This window comes from Salvelinus fontinalis, chromosome 30 (genome assembly GCF_029448725.1).
Source record: "Salvelinus fontinalis isolate EN_2023a chromosome 30, ASM2944872v1, whole genome shotgun sequence".
Classification (NCBI taxonomy): Eukaryota; Metazoa; Chordata; class Actinopteri; order Salmoniformes; family Salmonidae; genus Salvelinus; species Salvelinus fontinalis.
The window spans coordinates 23,536,085-23,552,870 of record NC_074694.1 but is presented as its reverse complement, the minus strand read 5'-3'; the positions used below and the strand labels follow the sequence as shown (position 1 = coordinate 23,552,870).

Sequence of the window (16,786 nt, the reverse complement as noted above, 5' to 3'; positions counted from 1 at the left end):
TCTCCCTAACCCGGACGATGCTGGGCCGTTTGTGCGCCGCCCCATGGGCCTCCCGGTCGCGGCCTGCTGCGACAGAGCCTGGACTCGAACCCAGAATCTCTGGTGGCACAGCTAGCACTGCAATGCAGTGCCTTAGACCACTGCGCCACCCGGGAGGCCCGAAAAGAGCCTTGTTGACAACATGACCGAGCTGCGCAAATGACTGTTAATCATGTAGCATCATGTTGTGGGGGTGCTTTGCTGCAGGAGGGACTGGTGCACTTCACAAAATAGATGGCATCATGATGAAGGAACATTATGTGGATATATTGAAGCAACATCTCAAGACATCAGTCAGGAAGTTAAAGCTTGATCGCAAATGGGTCTTCCAAATGAACAATGACCCCAAACATACTTCCAAAGTTGTGGCAAAATGGCTTAAGGACAACAAAGTCAATGTATTGGAGTGGCCATCACAAAGCCCTGACCTCATTCCATAGAAAATATGTGGGCAGAACTAAAAAAGCGTGTGAGAGCAAGGAGGCCTACAAACCTGACTCAGTTACACCAGCTCTGTCAGGAGGAATGGGCCACCTGCTGGGTGAATGGAGAAAAATAAGAAAGTCTGTCATCCTGTTGTTTTTTTTATAAAGAGCACTTACCTACGCATGTGAAGCTTGGTTATGTAAGATACGCTGTAAGAGCTTTCGTCCCCAAACCACTGCAGTGTAAAAATTGTAAAGGATTTGTCCATGTTTCAAGTGTGTGCAGACGGACGGAGTATACTGAAGAACAATGTACAGAAAGACAACAGTGTTTCAATTGTGATGGGAGTCATGAATTCCTGGAGTGCCCTGTAAGGGTGAAGGAGATTGAGGTGGCAAAAGTTAGAGTGGTCAATCGAATCTCCTATGCGGAGGCGATTTAAACAAGTGACGCTCGTGAAAATATGGTAATGGATGGACCACAGCCTGAAGAAATGTTTGCTGGCAGTCAAAATAAAAGAAATTGTTATTGGTCACATACACATATTTAGCAGATGTTATTGCGGGTGTCGAAAAATGCTTGTGTTCCTAGCTCCAACAGTGCAGTAGTATCTAACAATTCACTACAATACAAAAATCTAAAAGTAAAAGAATGGAATTAAGAAATATATAAATATTAGGACGAGCAATGTCAGAGTGGCATTGACTTAATACAGTAGAATAGAATACATGATATACATATGAGATGAGTAAAGCAGTATGTACACATTATTAAAGTGACTAGTGTTCCATTATTAAAGTGGCCAGTGATTCCATGTCTTTGTATATGGGGCAGCAGCCTCTTTTTTTTTTTTTTTTTTTTTTTAACCGTTATTTTACCAGGTAAGTTGACTGAGAACACGTTCTCATTTGCAGCAACGACCTGGGGAATAGTTACAGGGGAGAGGAGGGGGATGAATGAGCCAATTGTAAACTGGGGATTATTAGGTGACCATGATGGTTTGAGGGCCAGATTGGAAATTTAGCCAGGACACCGGGGTTAACACCCCTACTCTAAGGTGCAGGGTTGAGTTGCCGGGTGGTAGTTGACTAGTGATGGGTGTTTAACAGTCTGATGGCCTTGAGATAGAAGTTGTTTTTCAGTCTCTCGGTCCCAGCTTTGATGCCACTGTACTGACCTCGCCTTCTGGATGATAGCGGGGTGAACAGGCCGGGGCTCGGGTGGTTGATGTCCTTGATGATTTTTTTGGCCTTCCTGTGACATCGGGGGCTGTTGGTGTTCTGGAGGGCAGGCAGTGTGCCCCGGTGATGCGTTGGGCAGACCGTACCACCCTCTGGAGAGCCCTGTGGTTGCAGGTGGTGCAGTTGCCGTACCAGGCGGTGATACAGCCCGACAGGATGCTCTCAATTCTGCATCTGTAGAAGTTTCTGAGGGTCTTCGGGGCCAAGCCGAATTTCTTCAGCCGCTGTTGCGCCTTCTTCACCACACTGTCTGTGTGGGTGGACCATTTCAGATTGTCAGTGATGTGTACGCCGAGGAACTTGAGGCTTTTCACCTTCTCCACTGCGGTCCCTCTGCTGTTTCCTGAAATCCACGATCAGCTCCTTCATTTTGTTGTCGTTGAGGGAGAGGTTATTTTCCTGGCACCACTCCGCCAGGGCCTTCACTTCCTCCCTGTAGGCTGTCTCGTCTTTGTTGTTGGTAATCAGACCTACTACTGTTGTGTCGTCTGCAAAGTTGATGATTGAGTTGGAGGTGTGAGTGGCAACGCAGTCATGGGTGAACAGGGAGTACAGGAGGGGGCTGTACTCCCTGTACAGCCCCCTCCTACAGGAGTAGCAGCCTTATGGGGCCCCAGTGTTGAGGATCAACGAAGCGGAGGTGTTGTTTCCTACCTTCACCACTGGGGGCGGCCCATCAGGAAGTCCAGCACCCAGTTGCACAGGGTGGCGTTCAGACCCAGGTTCCTGAGCTTAATGATGAGCTTGGAGGGTACTATTGTGTTGAAGACTGAGCTATAATCAATGAACAGCATTCTGATGTTGGTATTCCTCTTGTCCCGATGGAATAGGGCAGTGTGCAGTGCGATGGCGATTGCATTGTGTGTGGATCGATTGGAGTGATAAGCAAATTGAAGTTGGTCTAAGGTGTCAGGTAAGGTAGAGGTAATATGATCTTTAACTAGCCTCTCAAACACTTCATGATGACAGAAGTGAGTGCTACAGGGCGATAGTCATTTAGTTCAGTTACGTGTGCTTTCTTTGGTACAGGAACAATGGTGGACATCTTGAAGCAAGTAGGGACAGCAGACTGGGATAGGGAGAGATTGATAGGGAGAGATTTTGGGACAAGGATTTTACATCTGAAGACTTGCAAGGGGTACTGGCACCAGAAGACGGCCTGCCGTCCCAGGCTCCCCTTGAGCTTGTGTAGGGATCAGCTCTGTTTTATTTTTAACAGAAACGTTTTTTGATTAAATTATATTTCGATTTTTTGGGTAGTAGTTTAGTCGTGTTTTGTAGTTTGATACGTTTTTTATGAATTCTGTTTCCATGCCGCACACTAAATTGTGTTAACGACAATATACAGAAGAAGAAGAATGTTGAGTTGACACCCATGTTCGGATAGCCAGTTGAGTTGCATTTACCCATGACTCCAGCCAGAAGGTGGTAGAAAAGACACATTTTTGTTTTGCAGGTTGTTGAAGAAGAAGAAGAAGAAGAAGAAGCATATCCGTTCGCCATATTGCAGTGATACAGCGATTTTTCTCACTTGTCTTTGGGAAGCTGAAGACTTTGCATTTCCTCGTTAACCGGCACAATGTTTGCGACACAAGTTTATGGAGATAATGGGAAAATGAAGGAATATCACTATACTGGACCAGTAGAGCACCGATTCTCTCCATATTCCTTTAACGGAGGGTAAGCATCAATATCCAACTAGCAAATGTTAGCAAGTTAACGTTACCTAGCTAATGCTGTTTTGCAGTCAGAACGGACTGTGACTGAATGTAAGTTAGTGTCTAAGTTAGGGTCCATGAAGCAAATAACTAACACAACTAATCGAGATCACCTTTAGCTAGTTACGTGAACAGACTTCGCTAGCTAAGTTACATGTTTGGTTTCGAATTCAGTTAGCTAATTAGCATACGTTAGCCATTATCTGACGCTAACAGTAGTTAGACTAGTTTCTTTATAGCTAGCTACTTATGTCACGGAGCTGATTAATGTTTTGCCAAAACGAACTTGTTTGTCAGGGAGCCTCAAAGTCTTAACAGTTTTTATTGTGCTTCCAGGACTGTGCTTGCTGTTGCCGGTGAAGACTTTGCCATTGTGGCCTCTGACACCCGTCTGAGTGAAGGCTATTCAATCCACAGCCGTGACTCTCCAAAATGCTACAAGTTGTAAGTCAAGCACACACTACGGTATTTCCAAGGATGAGCGAAGGCACATTGTCAGTTGGTGTGGTTTAACTCCACTAACTGGCTCACTATTTCTACGTTTAAACAGGCAGTCAAATTCTCCACAAAAAATATATACAAATTGGTCTTTTGACCTATCAGATCAGCTCTGAAAGAGCTTGCTGTGTAAAATCTGATGTGATTGGCCAAAAAACAATTAAAGGGGAAAATATTATAATTGGGCTGCCTGTCTAAACACAGCCTAAGTGACTCATCAATGTGTGATGTATTGACACAGATGACACATCTAAATGCAGTCTTGGTAAAACGAAATAATTTGAGATGGTGGAAATGGATACTGCTTGTGAACATCCATAATACATTGGATGTAAATCAATATTCAACCACTAAATGCTGTTACTAATACAGTTTTTCATTTATCACAGGACAGATACAACTGTCATAGGATGCAGTGGATTCCATGGAGATTGCTTGACTCTTACTAAAATCATTGATGCAAGATTAAAGGTGAGATCATCTTGGGCTTGAGACTCAGTTTCACTTTCATTCATAAATGTTACTTTAAAAATAGTTCGCTAAGCTGAAAGTTATGGAATACTGCTGTACACTAAGTTAGCATTTGTAAATGTTTCATTTTCAAACAAATATTTGTAGATGTACAAACACTCCAACAACAAGTGCATGACAAGTGGAGCAATTGCAGCCATGCTGTCTACAATCCTGTACGGTAGAAGATTCTTCCCCTACTATGTTTACAACATCATCGGTGGCTTGGATGAGGAGGGTATGTCTCCTGCTCTATTTCTGTTATTACTATAATCATAATGCTTGGTTAATTTTCCATGTGTAAGTTATTCACTGCATGTTTTTTGTTTTTTGTATCTTCTTCTAGTCCAATATGTATTACTCTCCTGATTTGGGTTGTTTTTGCTTTTCAGGTAAAGGAGCTGTTTATAGTTTTGACCCAGTGGGATCCTATCAGAGAGACACATACAAAGCTGGAGGCTCAGCGAGTGCTATGCTGCAACCTCTGCTTGACAACCAGGTAAAGAAACAAAGGGGCATAAGTTCAGCATCACTATCTTTTAGGGCTTTGTTCCCCCTGAAGCACCTCTGTTCAATGGATTGTACTGCAATCCGACAGCACAATATGACTTGAATGTTTCTGTGTTTAAAAAAAAAAAGTGATGTATTATTTGGTGGTTTCAAGGCAACTCTAGACATTCTAGTGGCCTAATCGATACTGTATTGGTTCGGAACAAACCAGTTCTTGGTTTCTGTATAGCCCCTTATCGTCTTTGTCTTTATTCTTAATTTACAATCAGATTGGATTCAAGAACATGGAGGGTGTGCAGCACCTGCCCCTGAGCCAGGAGAAGGCTGTGCAGCTGGTCAAAGATGTCTTCATCTCCGCTGCTGAGAGAGATGTGTACACCGGGGACGCCCTCAGGATCTGCATCATCACCAAGGATGGCATCAAAGAAGAGACAGTCCCTCTCAGGAAGGACTGAACAACCTATTCCCTGCCGCTGTCAACCTCCCACTTTTGTCTATTTTTCATATTTTGGACCTATCTCCTGCTTTTCCTTTTACATTCTTGCTGAAGAAAAATGTTCCCTGTAGTTAATTTTGTCAGTGACCATTTTTATTAAACATTAAATGTTTTAAAATGTATTTGATTACAATGGAGTATGAACTGTTTAGAAAAACCAACAAACAGTGTATAAAACATTAGGAACACCTTTCTAATATTGAGTTGCACCCTGTTTTGCCCTCAGAACAGGCTCAATTTGTTGAGGCATGAACTCTACAAGGTGTTGAAAGCGGTTCACAGGGATGCTGGCCCATGTTGACTCGATGCTTCCCACAGTTGTGTCAAGTTGGCTGGATGTCCTTTGGGTGGTGGACCATTCTTGATATGGATAGGAAACTGTTGAGCGTGGAAACCCTGCAGCGCTGTAGTTCTTGACACACTCAAACCGGTGCACATGGCACCTACAATACCCCAGTTCAAAGGCACTTAATATTTTGTCTTGCCCATTCACCCTCTTAATGGGGCACAATCCATGTCTCAAAGCTTACAAATCCTTTATTAACCTGTCTCCTCCCCTTAATCTACACCAGGGCTGCCCAACCCTCTTCCTGGAGATCTACTGTCCTGTGGGTTTTCAGTACAACCCTAATTTAACACACCTGATTCTACTAAGTAGCTGCTCAACAAGACCTTAACTAGCTGAATCAGATATGCTACATTAGGGTTGGACTGAAACTACAGGACAGTAGATTTCCATGGAGAGGGTTGGGCAGCCCTGATCTACACTGAAGTGGATGTAACAGTTGACATCATAGCTTTCACTTGGTCAGTCTGTCATGGAAAGAGCAGGTGTTCCTAATGTTTTGTACACAGTGTATATGACATAGGTCCAATGATTGGAAGTGTCTCCTTTAGAAGAGAGTTGGTTCAGGCTCGCAATAACACTTTTTGCCAAACAGGGGTGTTTACAACTGTAGAGATTGAGTTTGGACATTCAGAACTGGATCCACAACCCCACTGTGCCATAACTGTCCAGACCATTTTATGGTAGTACGGTAGTATTCTTTCATATGTAACTCCTCTCAGAGGTGCACTTCACACTAAAACCCCTATGCAGCCAGGGGAATGCTTCTGACAAAGAACAGAAACCAGGAATTATCCTTCTGCTGTCACCAATGTAATTATTGAGGGGCAACTGCAGAAGCAGGGGTTCAGTGACCCTGTGGATCAAGGCATGTGCACTACAACCTGTGCCATAAAAGCAAAAATCCTATCTAAGCATGCTCAGGCCAGGAAGACTACACACGGGTCAGGATAAAGATGAGTCTGACAGGAGTGAAGTTTTTGGAAAAAGTGGACCCTTGCCTTTTGACTGATCCATTTGTGGTTTCAGCGTGGGTGAAAACAGTTGGCTGCTGTGGAATCAGTGAGGGGAACCAGAAGTGATCTTGTGATGTTTGTGTTTCTGCTGGTCAGAGGGAGCAGGTGCTCTGTGTTAAATGAATTGGGGCAAGAGACGTGAATTGTTTTGCTCTCAAGAAAAGGGCGCCATTAAAAGGAGTGATTACTGGGGTAGCGGTAAATGTGAAAGCTGACCAACCGAATGGGAAGATTCCCGGTGTTTGTGATGCTCGTCGTTTGGTGTGACGCAGACCGGGTGGTGTGAGTGGAGAAAGAGTAATTGTCTGTTCTTTTGAGTTTTGATGTTGAGTCTTTGCCTGACAAAGTGATGTTATGATATATGTTATCCTGTACAAGCTTTTGTACCAAATACATTATGCTGTTACAGGTGTCAAGCTTATGGGCATGTGGCAGCAGTGCTAAGGAGGGAGGTTCCTAGGTGTGCAGAAGGGCATGAGACAAAGGAATGTGTAGCATTGGGGAAAGTAGTGGTGAGTGTTAATTGTAAGGGTGCCCATGGGGCTGGGGATCAGAAATGTCCTGTGCGAGAGGTAGGTTGAGGTTTCCAGGGTTAGAATAGTGCAGAAGTTGTCATATACCGAGGCAGTGAAGAAAGTAGAGGAAGATCAAGGGGGAGGGAGAGGAGTGGTGTGAGTATTAGATCTGTACCAGTACAAAGGGATAAACCAACAAGTGATATATGTTTCAGTAAGATTGGATTTTTGGTATTTATAGCAATGGTTATAAACTGTACTGCAGGGATGGAATGTAAGTTGCAGAAAATAGGTTGTGGTGGCAGCTGCAAAGAGTATGTTGGTGTGCGAGACTTGATATCAGAAGATTTACATGATGTTTTAAGTGGAACATTCTTTCTGGCTGTTGGCCTCAAGTAGGGCTAAATAGATAGAAATAGTGGAGTATTTTTATAAAAAAATAAAACAAATATGAGTGTAGTGTTAGACGGTAGGGTATTTATTTCTTATTTTTATTTTATTTTTAAGGGAAGTGTAAGTGAGTTATACGCCAGTCTAGTACGTGGCGGTAATGCAAAATGTATTGGATGCAAACCGCTGTTAAACTTAATCGAAGAAGACTACACACGTTCAGGGCAAGAAAATATTTAATAATAATATTTATTTTTTCTTGAACAGCACTTTCTGTTTTTGATTTGGGGGAACTGTTGCCCTTGTACCTTGTCAGAGAAAATAAGCAAGAATGTATTAGGAACTTTGATGGATGCCAACCGCGGTTAAACCTCATCGGAAAAGGCTTAGGAACTTTGACACCGGAAGTGGTCACTGATGTTGCTGTTTGGAGCAAGTGCATGAATCTGTGGAACCATCAGCTAGCCAAAGCTCCTTTGAATGTTATAGAGACGGGGGTGAGTATTTGACATATTTACGGAGTCCCTTCTCAACACAACAGCATCACTTAGTGAGCAAAACACTAACGACCACACGAGTGTTGCCATGGCAGTAGCTAGCTTGTTAACGTAACCAACGTTACTACGCTAACCTGGCCAACTGCAAGTCCGGTGCGAAATTTGCGCCAAACTGTTTTTTACGCTCACACGAAGTTGCATGGTTTCTGTAAACAAAAGTATACATTGCAAAGTTGGATTGAATTTCAATGCGTGGTGTTAAAGTGCTAGGTAGCTATGTTAATAGTTCGCGCGCCACTGTAGCGGTAGCTAACTTAGTTAACGTTTGTTAGCTGACTGTCTGGCTGCAAAGGTTAACTAATTAGATAATTAGCTGTCTATCGTTAGTTAGGTACTGCTGCATTATGTGGTCTAGTTGAGTGATTGGTCAAGTTTCCATTGACAACAGTGTTTGCCACCGATTTCCCCGATCTCAATGCTTAGCCAACTTTCTGTATGTGATTTGTCTGTTCTTTCTGGTCACAAGAAGCGATCTAAGGGGTTCGCTGCTACGTTCTGCTATTACGATTCATGACTGTTGTCGAAATGATCAAAACCAGAATTGCTCCTACTCCTCAGAGAATTTCAGGCCTTTGAGACGGCCAGTCAAGTGAACGCTTCATACTTTGAGGACATGGAGCAGAACAACAGTTTGCCACCTTTCCAGGGTCTTGCCTCCCCTCAGGTAACTAATTTGAGTGAGACGTTATTGTTGTCAACACAGGAACAACATTGCTCAAATGTTTTAGATTCAACTAGCCTAATTGAGGGATTGTTCTTCCATCTGTCAAAGGGGGCAATGACTCCTGGTATGCCCATTTTCAGCCCCATGATGCCCTATGGCAGTGGTCTGACTCCCCAACCTGTCACGAACACCAACAGCCTGTCTCTCCTGGAAGAGCAGCAGCGGCAACAACAGCAGCAGGCTTCGGCCCAGCAGGCTGGGGTGCCAGGGGGTTTGGGACAGACACCACAGCTTTATCACTCCCAAACGGTCACCACCACCACACTGCCAGGAAACACCCCCCTCTACACCGCTACACCGCTAACCCCAATGACACCCATCACACCTGCCACTCCTGCCTCTGAGAGTTCTGGGATTGTCCCTCAGTTACAGTAAGTGTTCCTGAACAATTCATTAGTTTGTTAGTCTCAACCCCTATGTACTCCTATAAAGCGGAAACACAAGAAGCTAATAGATGAAGGTGAATAGTGATGTGACCATATCAACAGCGAGAATCTCCCATCCTGATGGCATGGTTTATTTCCTTCCCTTTTTTAGGAACATCGTATCCACTGTGAACTTGGGCTGCAAACTTGACTTGAAAACAATAGCACTGCGAGCTAGAAATGCTGAGTACAACCCCAAGGTAAGCATAAATTGTTATTCTTCATTTGCACAAATCATTGTCAGGGCCCAGGGAAAGGTGAAATAGGACCAGGCTAAAATGTAACTACAATGGGCCCACAAGGCATGTTGCTTCGGGTCTGAGAATGTCCCACCAAGACACTATTCTATTGACAAAATGTACAACTTGCTCAACTGTTCTTGTCTTACAGCGATTTGCTGCTGTAATCATGAGAATACGAGAGCCAAGAACAACTGCACTTATCTTCAGTTCTGGGAAAATGGTTTGCACAGGAGCCAAAAGGTTAATATCATCTTTTTTTTAAAGAACACAAAACATGTCAAAACAACATCTGTTTAAAGACCTCCTCATGCTCCCTCCTACCCCTCTAGTGAAGAGCAGTCCCGCCTGGCGGCTAGGAAATACGCCAGAGTCGTGCAGAAGTTGGGCTTCCCAGCCAAATTTCTTGATTTCAAAATTCAGAACATGGTGGGCAGCTGTGATGTCAAATTCCCCATTCGGTTAGAGGGACTTGTACTAACTCACCAACAGTTCAGCAGGTTTGTCATTCACTACTGCAAAATTAAAGCCTGTAATATCTGATGGGATGCATTCTTATACTTATAATTCTGCCATATTTTGTACATTGTTTATAATACTAAGATTGGTATTCTAAAGTGATTTAGTACTGGGAGCAAAGATAAGAAGTAGGCCTCATTTTTCCCCTTATTTTTTCCAGTTATGAACCTGAGTTGTTCCCTGGGCTAATCTACAGAATGATCAAACCCAGAATTGTTCTGCTGATATTCGTTTCAGGCAAAGTTGTATTAACAGGTGAGGTTTTTCTCCCTTTCCTAATAACATAGAGTAAGGGCATTTGTTGTCAAATGTAACTTTACTATCCTTTTTGCTGCTTATTTCAAGGTGCAAAGGTCAGAGGAGAAATTTATGAAGCATTTGAAAACATCTACCCCATCTTGAAAGGATTCAGGAAGACGACGTAAATATTTATGCCTGCAATCTTTTTTATTTTATTTTTTTAATAGTCCCAGGGGAACTTGCTCTGTTGTGACCCGTTACATTGGGACTCTGATTGGACCTGTACATTTTAAATCGGCAAGTCGGGGACCCCTCCTAATCGCCTTAATGGTGATTTGATACTAGGGGAAATGCTGTATTTTAGCAGTTTTATTTGTTTTTAAATTACTCTTGCTTGATATTAAATGAGGCAGTCTGACTGACAATTTCTTTTCATTGAAGCATTTAATTTTTCTAATGTAGGTTTTAAGATGTTATCCTATCGTTTCTCAGTGCATGTTTGTCCACACACCCTACAAGCAGACATTTAAGATTCCTAACCTTATTCTTTAAATGGTTTTTACAGTCAATTTAACTGTTAAATGAATAATCTACAGATTGAATGTTACTTAGGATTGTGTTGCAAGGCTTACCAATTTGTCATTATTGCGACAATATTTTTGTACATATTCCATTTTGATAACTCTTTGCTGCTGAAGTCAAGAAAATGGTGTAACTTGGAGTGGAACATTCATCATGCAACCTTGTGCATCTGAGTGTTATTAGTAACTATGTACCTCGGATGTCTTATTTTTCTCATTCAGTTTTTGGTCATTTTAAGTGCTATTTAAGAACAGTCATGTTTTAATGCTAAAATAGACAAACTAATTCACCATGGATTTTGTTTCAATAGTTGATACGTACTGTATATTTGGTCTACAACTAAGCACATGAAAGCAGTCAGTTATGTTCTTGTTTTAAATGTTGTTTTGCTCCATTGTGCACAATTAAATATTCACTTACCAATTGTGATCTCCCTCATTAGTTAACAAAGCTTTTTTTCAGGGTATGGCAAGATTTTGAACTTGTCATAATTTCACTGGATTAATCAAATGTTATTGGACATACGTGTTTAGCTTAATGCTTGTTTCTAGCTCCAACAGTGCAGTAATATCTAACTATACACACTTCTAAGTAGAGGAATGGAATTAAGAATATATAAATATTTGGACAAGCAATGTCAGCATGGCATAGACTAAGATGCAGTACAATAGAATGCAGTATATACATGAGATGGGTATGCAAAATATGTAAACATTATTAGTGACTAGTGATCCATTATTAAAGTGGCCAGTGATTTCAAGTCTATGCATAAAGGGCAGTAGCCTTAAATGTGCTAGTGATAGCTATTTAACAGGCTGATGGCCTTGAAATAGAAGCTGTTTTTCAGTTTCTCGGTCCCAGCTTTGATGAACCTTTACTGACCTCGCCTTCTGGATGATAGTGGGGTGAACAGGGAGTGGCTCGGTGGTTGTTGTCCTTGATCTTTTTGGCCTGTAGAATGTTTGTCCCACTCTTCATTTTAACAGGAATACCGCGGACATAGCAACACTGCTTGAATCTAGCAGGCAACAACTACATGGACGGAACAGTGACTCACACATCACGAGAGGATTTGTTGTAAAGAAAACCAATGCACTCGGAGACTTTCAACCAGCGGTTTTCAGTTGCGGCTGAACAGTTTGTGTGTTTAACTCTGCCTGTAAACACGCTGGATGATTCAGAATCCATTGAAGAGCTTGAACGATTCATTGACGAGAGATACTTACGAACTCAAAGAAACATGTCGCTGGTTTCGGAGGATTCAAGCATTGTTAAGGACAACCAACCCAATCAACAAAACAAAACCTGGTTGGCCAATAGGTATCAACGATGGAACCAAACCATCCCCTAGTAAGAGGGCGCGAGTGGGGAGAGGTTTACTGATATGGATGTTGACTTGTTAAAATCCATCAATGAAAGGTTTGCCAAACTTGATATCTTGGATATTTTACGAGAGGACATCAATGCATTATGTGCTAGTATAGAATTCAGCGAACGTCAGATTGATGATCTAAGGAAAGAGAACACGGCGCTGAAAGGTACCGTAGACTATTCATAGCAAGGTGGATGTGGTGCAAAGGAGGAACAAACAACTTAAAGAAAACTTGCTTGATGTACAGTGTCGATCAATGCGGAACAATCTAATATTTTCAGGGATACCGGAGAATGACAACAGCAGAGGCTGTGAGGACACAGTCCGAGACTTTATGTCAACTCAACTAAAACTGCCCACTGATGTTGTGCGTAATGCCACTTTCTCCAGAGTCCATAGAATATGTAAGGCCTCTGGAAATAGGCCACGGGCTATTATTGCATGTTTTGACAAACTTAAGCAAAGGGAAATGATGAAGAACATGGGAGAGAACTCAGAAACACTGATTTTGGAATGAATGATCACTTCCCCACCGAGATCAATGAAAGGAGAAAAAAACTATATCCCACCATGAAGGAAAAGCGTTGCCTGAATCAACGAGTCTCCATGGCGATGGATAAACTCTATATCAACGGGCAATTGTATCAGGACTCTAGAGTAACTCCCTGGCTATTTTAATTTAATGTTCAAATCTGAGTTTGTGTGTTGTAGTGTATCATGACAACTTCAACTATAACGAATGCATGCTCTATTGATCTCCACTTGATAAGGAAAGGGCTGCATATAGCTCAGGTTCATGTATGTAGCCTTCCTAACAAAATACATTAGGTTTTTAACTTGGTCAACATAAATAATATTCATGTTTTGGCTTTGACTGAAACGCATTTAGATGCATCTGTAAATGATGGGCAAATTAACATTCAAGGATATAGTCTATTGAAAAGGGACAGGAATTGGAATGGTGGGGGTGTAGCACTGTATATTCAGAATCATATACCTTTTAAGAGGAGGGATGACCTTAATGTATGTCAAATAGAGGCACTATGGGCTCAAGTACATCTGCCTTACCAGGCACCCATATTGGTAGGATGTGTGTATAGACCTCCTAAGGTGTCCTATCTGGATGACTTATGTACTGAGTTTGACCAGGCCACAGATAGCAACATAGATGTATTTATCTTGGGGGATTTTAATATAAATTGGAAGGATCAAAATAATTTGAATAGAACAAAATTGATGAGATATGCCAAGAACTGTGGTTAGAAACAAATGTTTAATCATACTACTAGATCTTAAATTAAGTTGGGTCATCGTTCAGACATGCATTGATCTGATTTTCTGTAATATACCATTGCATTGCTTAAAAGCCAGATCAATGCCAGTGGGCTGGACAGACCATAATATTGGGACCATAACCATGAACACCAAGGTTCCAAAGAACCCCCCTAGGATTGTGGTCAAAATAAAATTTAAAACATTTAATCATGAGCTATCTCTAAATGACTTGGCTGCTGTACCCTGGGAGCTGATTTATCTAGAGGATGATTTAAATCACGCTACAGAATGTTTTATTGATTTGCTGACTGAGGTAATGGGCCATCATGCCCCTATAAGAAAGAGTACAGTTGGTGCCTGTCCATCTCCATGGATTGATGATGAACTGGGTGAGGCTTTTTCTCAAAGAAATATGGCAAAAGTCTTAGCAGCCAAGTCAAAATTAGAAATTGATTAACAGAACTATAGAACATTACGTAATTATGCAGTTAAATTGAATTGAAAGAAAAAAAAAGTTATTTTACAACAATGCTTTTATTGATTGTAAAAATGATTCTAAAAAGGTATGGAACACAGTAAAGGGCTTACTTGGTACATCTATCTCATCATGCCCATCTAGTGTGGAGGTTGACGGGAGAATAATAACAAAACCAGTTAATATTGCCAATCATTTTGCAGATTGTTTTACAAAGGAAATTAAATTACTGAGCAACAATGTAAACATACATTCTTCCAAACAAGCTATTGTCCAATGGATTGATGATCATATTATGAGCAACAAGATCTGCTCTTTTAGTCTGCAAACAGTGTCAGTGGAGGAGGTGTTAAACCTATTCAAGTCATTACCTGATGATAAATCTACAGGTTATGGTCTTATGGACAATTTTTTGCTTCGCTGTGCTGCTCCCCAGATTGCAGTTCCACTGAGATACATATTTAATTGGTCACTGGAAAAGGGGATGTTTGCAAATGTATGGAAGCATGCGAAAATCTGTCCTATTACGAAAGACTGCAAAGAACCCATTACTCCTGCCAATAGTTGACCAATTAGTCTACTCCCTACACTCAGTAAGATATTGGAGGGTATTGTGAGTAGACAAATGTGGGAGTACATGGAAAATAATGATCTGATTACAGCCAATCAGCATGCATATCGCAAAAACCATTCCCCTATCACTGCATTGGTTGACATGACTGACCAGTGGCTCAATGCTATGGATAATGGCAAGTTTGTGGGTGTACTATTTTTAGATTTCAGTGCAGCATTTGATTTAGTGGATCATGAAATCATTTTGACAAAAGTAATGCATTCTGATTTTAAGGAGGTAGCATTGAATTGGGTACAGTCATATCTAACTGACAGGAAACAGTCCACCTATATCAATGGTTCATTTTCTTCCCCTCATGTGTTAAACTGTGGAATACCGCAGGGCAGCTGCCTTGGGCCACTTATTTATTTAATATATACCAACGACCTTCCCTATGCCTTAGCTGAAACTCAAGCTACTATATTTGCAGATGATACTACAATTTATGCAGCAAGACAATCGGTTCAACAGGTACAGTAGGCTTTACAAGGAGATTTGGAGAATATCAGGGAGTGGGTTTGCCAAAACAAACTTGTTTTTAAAGACCAAGAAAACCAAAGTTATGTTGGTCTGTTCAACTAGGAAAAGGCCAAAACAGCATGGGATACAATTAAGTATGGGAGGAGTACAAATTGAAGAAGTGGCAGAAACCAAACTGTTGGGAGTGCAGCTAGACAACAACTTATCATGGTCGTCTCAAATAACTAATCTATGTAAAAAAAAAAAAATATTAAAACAGCATGCATAATCAGAAGGATAGCTAAATATTTACCAGGAAAAATTATTCAGCAAATAACACAAGCATTAATTGAGAGTCAGGTGAACTACTGTTCTGTGGTCTGGGGAAATGCATCATCAAGTGAAGTTAGGAGGCTGCAGAATGCACAGAACAAAGCAGCAAGGATTGTTTTAAGGTGGAGATATGGTTCTTCTGTTGCAGTCATGCGCAGTGTTCTTGGTTGGTCATCAATCGACAAGATAATTGAAAAAACATGCTTATTTTATTTCATAATATACATCATTTAAAACGGCCAAGTTCTATTCACAACGGTATTCAGTTGATAAGAGACAGACATTCCATAAATACTAGGCATAGATTGTCCACCATCTATGCGTTATCCACACAGAAAAGAGAAATAGGCAAAAGAACACTTCGATTTAGAGCAATAAAGAAATTGAATAAATTAACTGAGCAAACTAGAAACCTTTGAATATATACATTTAAACATTTTAAAATGATTTAAATATAATACATAGAAATGTTGTGGGACTATAGTAGATGAAGAATCAATATTTTTTAGATTGAGTATTTATTGGGTCATTATGTTAGTATATTATTTATGTTTGTAATAGTGTGTTATATGTGAAAATGTGTTCGTATTATAAATTGTATTTTAATGTTTATGGACTCTTGGAAGATTAGTCCAAATGGGGACTAAAAGAGATCCAAATAAAATCTAAAATAAAATCAAAAGCCAAATTTCTTCAGCCTCCTGAGGTTGAAGAGGCACTGTTGCTTCTTCGTCACCACACTGTGTGTGTGGGTGGACCATTTCAGTTTATCAGTGACGTGTACGCCGAGGAACTGGAAGCTTTCCACTGCAATCCTGTCAATGTGGATAGGGGCGTGTTCCCTCAAGTTCACGATAGGCTCCTTTGTTTTGTTTACATTGAGAGGTTATTTTCATTGCACCACATACCCAGGGCCCTCACCTCCTCCATGTGGTGCTGTCTCGTCATTGTTGGTAATCAGGCCTACTACTGTTGTCGTCTGCAAACTTGTTGATTGAGTTGGAGGCGTGTGGGAACAGGGAGTACAGGAGGGGGCTGAGCACACACCCTTGTGGAGCCCCAGTGTTGAGGACCAGCGAAGTGGAGGTGTTGTTTCCTATCTTCACCACCTTGGGAGTGGCCTGTCAGGAAGTCTAGGACCCAGTTGCACAGGGCGGGGTTCAGACCCAGGGCCTCAAGCTTAATGATGAGCTTAGAGGGTACTATGGTGTTGAATGCTGAGCTAGAGTCAATAAACAGCATTCTTACATAGGTATTCCTCTTGTCCA

The 16,786-nt window shown here is 41.5% G+C and overlaps 2 protein-coding genes across 2 annotated transcripts; both read left to right on the top strand.

Annotated features, from left to right (window-relative positions):
• The first annotated feature begins 3,186 nt into the window (after positions 1–3,186).
• Positions 3,187–5,560, top strand: LOC129828844 (proteasome subunit beta type-1-B). The gene is made up of 6 exons (XM_055890088.1): positions 3,187–3,386; positions 3,761–3,868; positions 4,312–4,393; positions 4,541–4,670; positions 4,825–4,931; positions 5,212–5,560. The coding sequence occupies exons 1-6, from the start codon at positions 3,286–3,288 to the stop codon at positions 5,395–5,397; spliced, it is 714 nt and encodes a 237-aa protein (XP_055746063.1). The 5' UTR covers positions 3,187–3,285; the 3' UTR covers positions 5,398–5,560.
• Positions 5,561–8,093: 2,533 nt separating this feature from the next.
• LOC129828843 (TATA-box-binding protein-like) lies at positions 8,094–11,414 on the top strand. Its single transcript, XM_055890087.1, has 8 exons — positions 8,094–8,202; positions 8,821–8,926; positions 9,035–9,357; positions 9,524–9,611; positions 9,802–9,893; positions 9,983–10,150; positions 10,330–10,424; positions 10,515–11,414. Exons 2-8 carry the CDS (start codon positions 8,876–8,878, stop codon positions 10,592–10,594), a joined length of 897 nt encoding a protein of 298 aa, XP_055746062.1. The 5' UTR covers positions 8,094–8,202; positions 8,821–8,875; the 3' UTR covers positions 10,595–11,414.
• Positions 11,415–16,786: the final 5,372 nt, after the last annotated feature.

Bases quoted from the DNA above. Each gene is read 5' to 3' on its own strand.
- LOC129828843 (XM_055890087.1), top strand. From the start codon at position 8,876: ATGGAGCAGAACAACAGTTTGCCACCTTTCCAGGGTCTTGCCTCCCCT. The intron at 10,151-10,329 runs GTTTGTCATTCA...TATTTTTTCCAG, and splicing joins ACTCACCAACAGTTCAGCAG to TTATGAACCTGAGTTGTTCC. The intron at 10,425-10,514 runs GTGAGGTTTTTC...GCTTATTTCAAG, and splicing joins AGGCAAAGTTGTATTAACAG to GTGCAAAGGTCAGAGGAGAA.
- LOC129828844 (XM_055890088.1), top strand. From the start codon at position 3,286: ATGTTTGCGACACAAGTTTATGGAGATAATGGGAAAATGAAGGAATAT. The intron at 3,387-3,760 runs GTAAGCATCAAT...TTGTGCTTCCAG, and splicing joins CCATATTCCTTTAACGGAGG to GACTGTGCTTGCTGTTGCCG. The intron at 4,932-5,211 runs GTAAAGAAACAA...ATTTACAATCAG, and splicing joins AACCTCTGCTTGACAACCAG to ATTGGATTCAAGAACATGGA.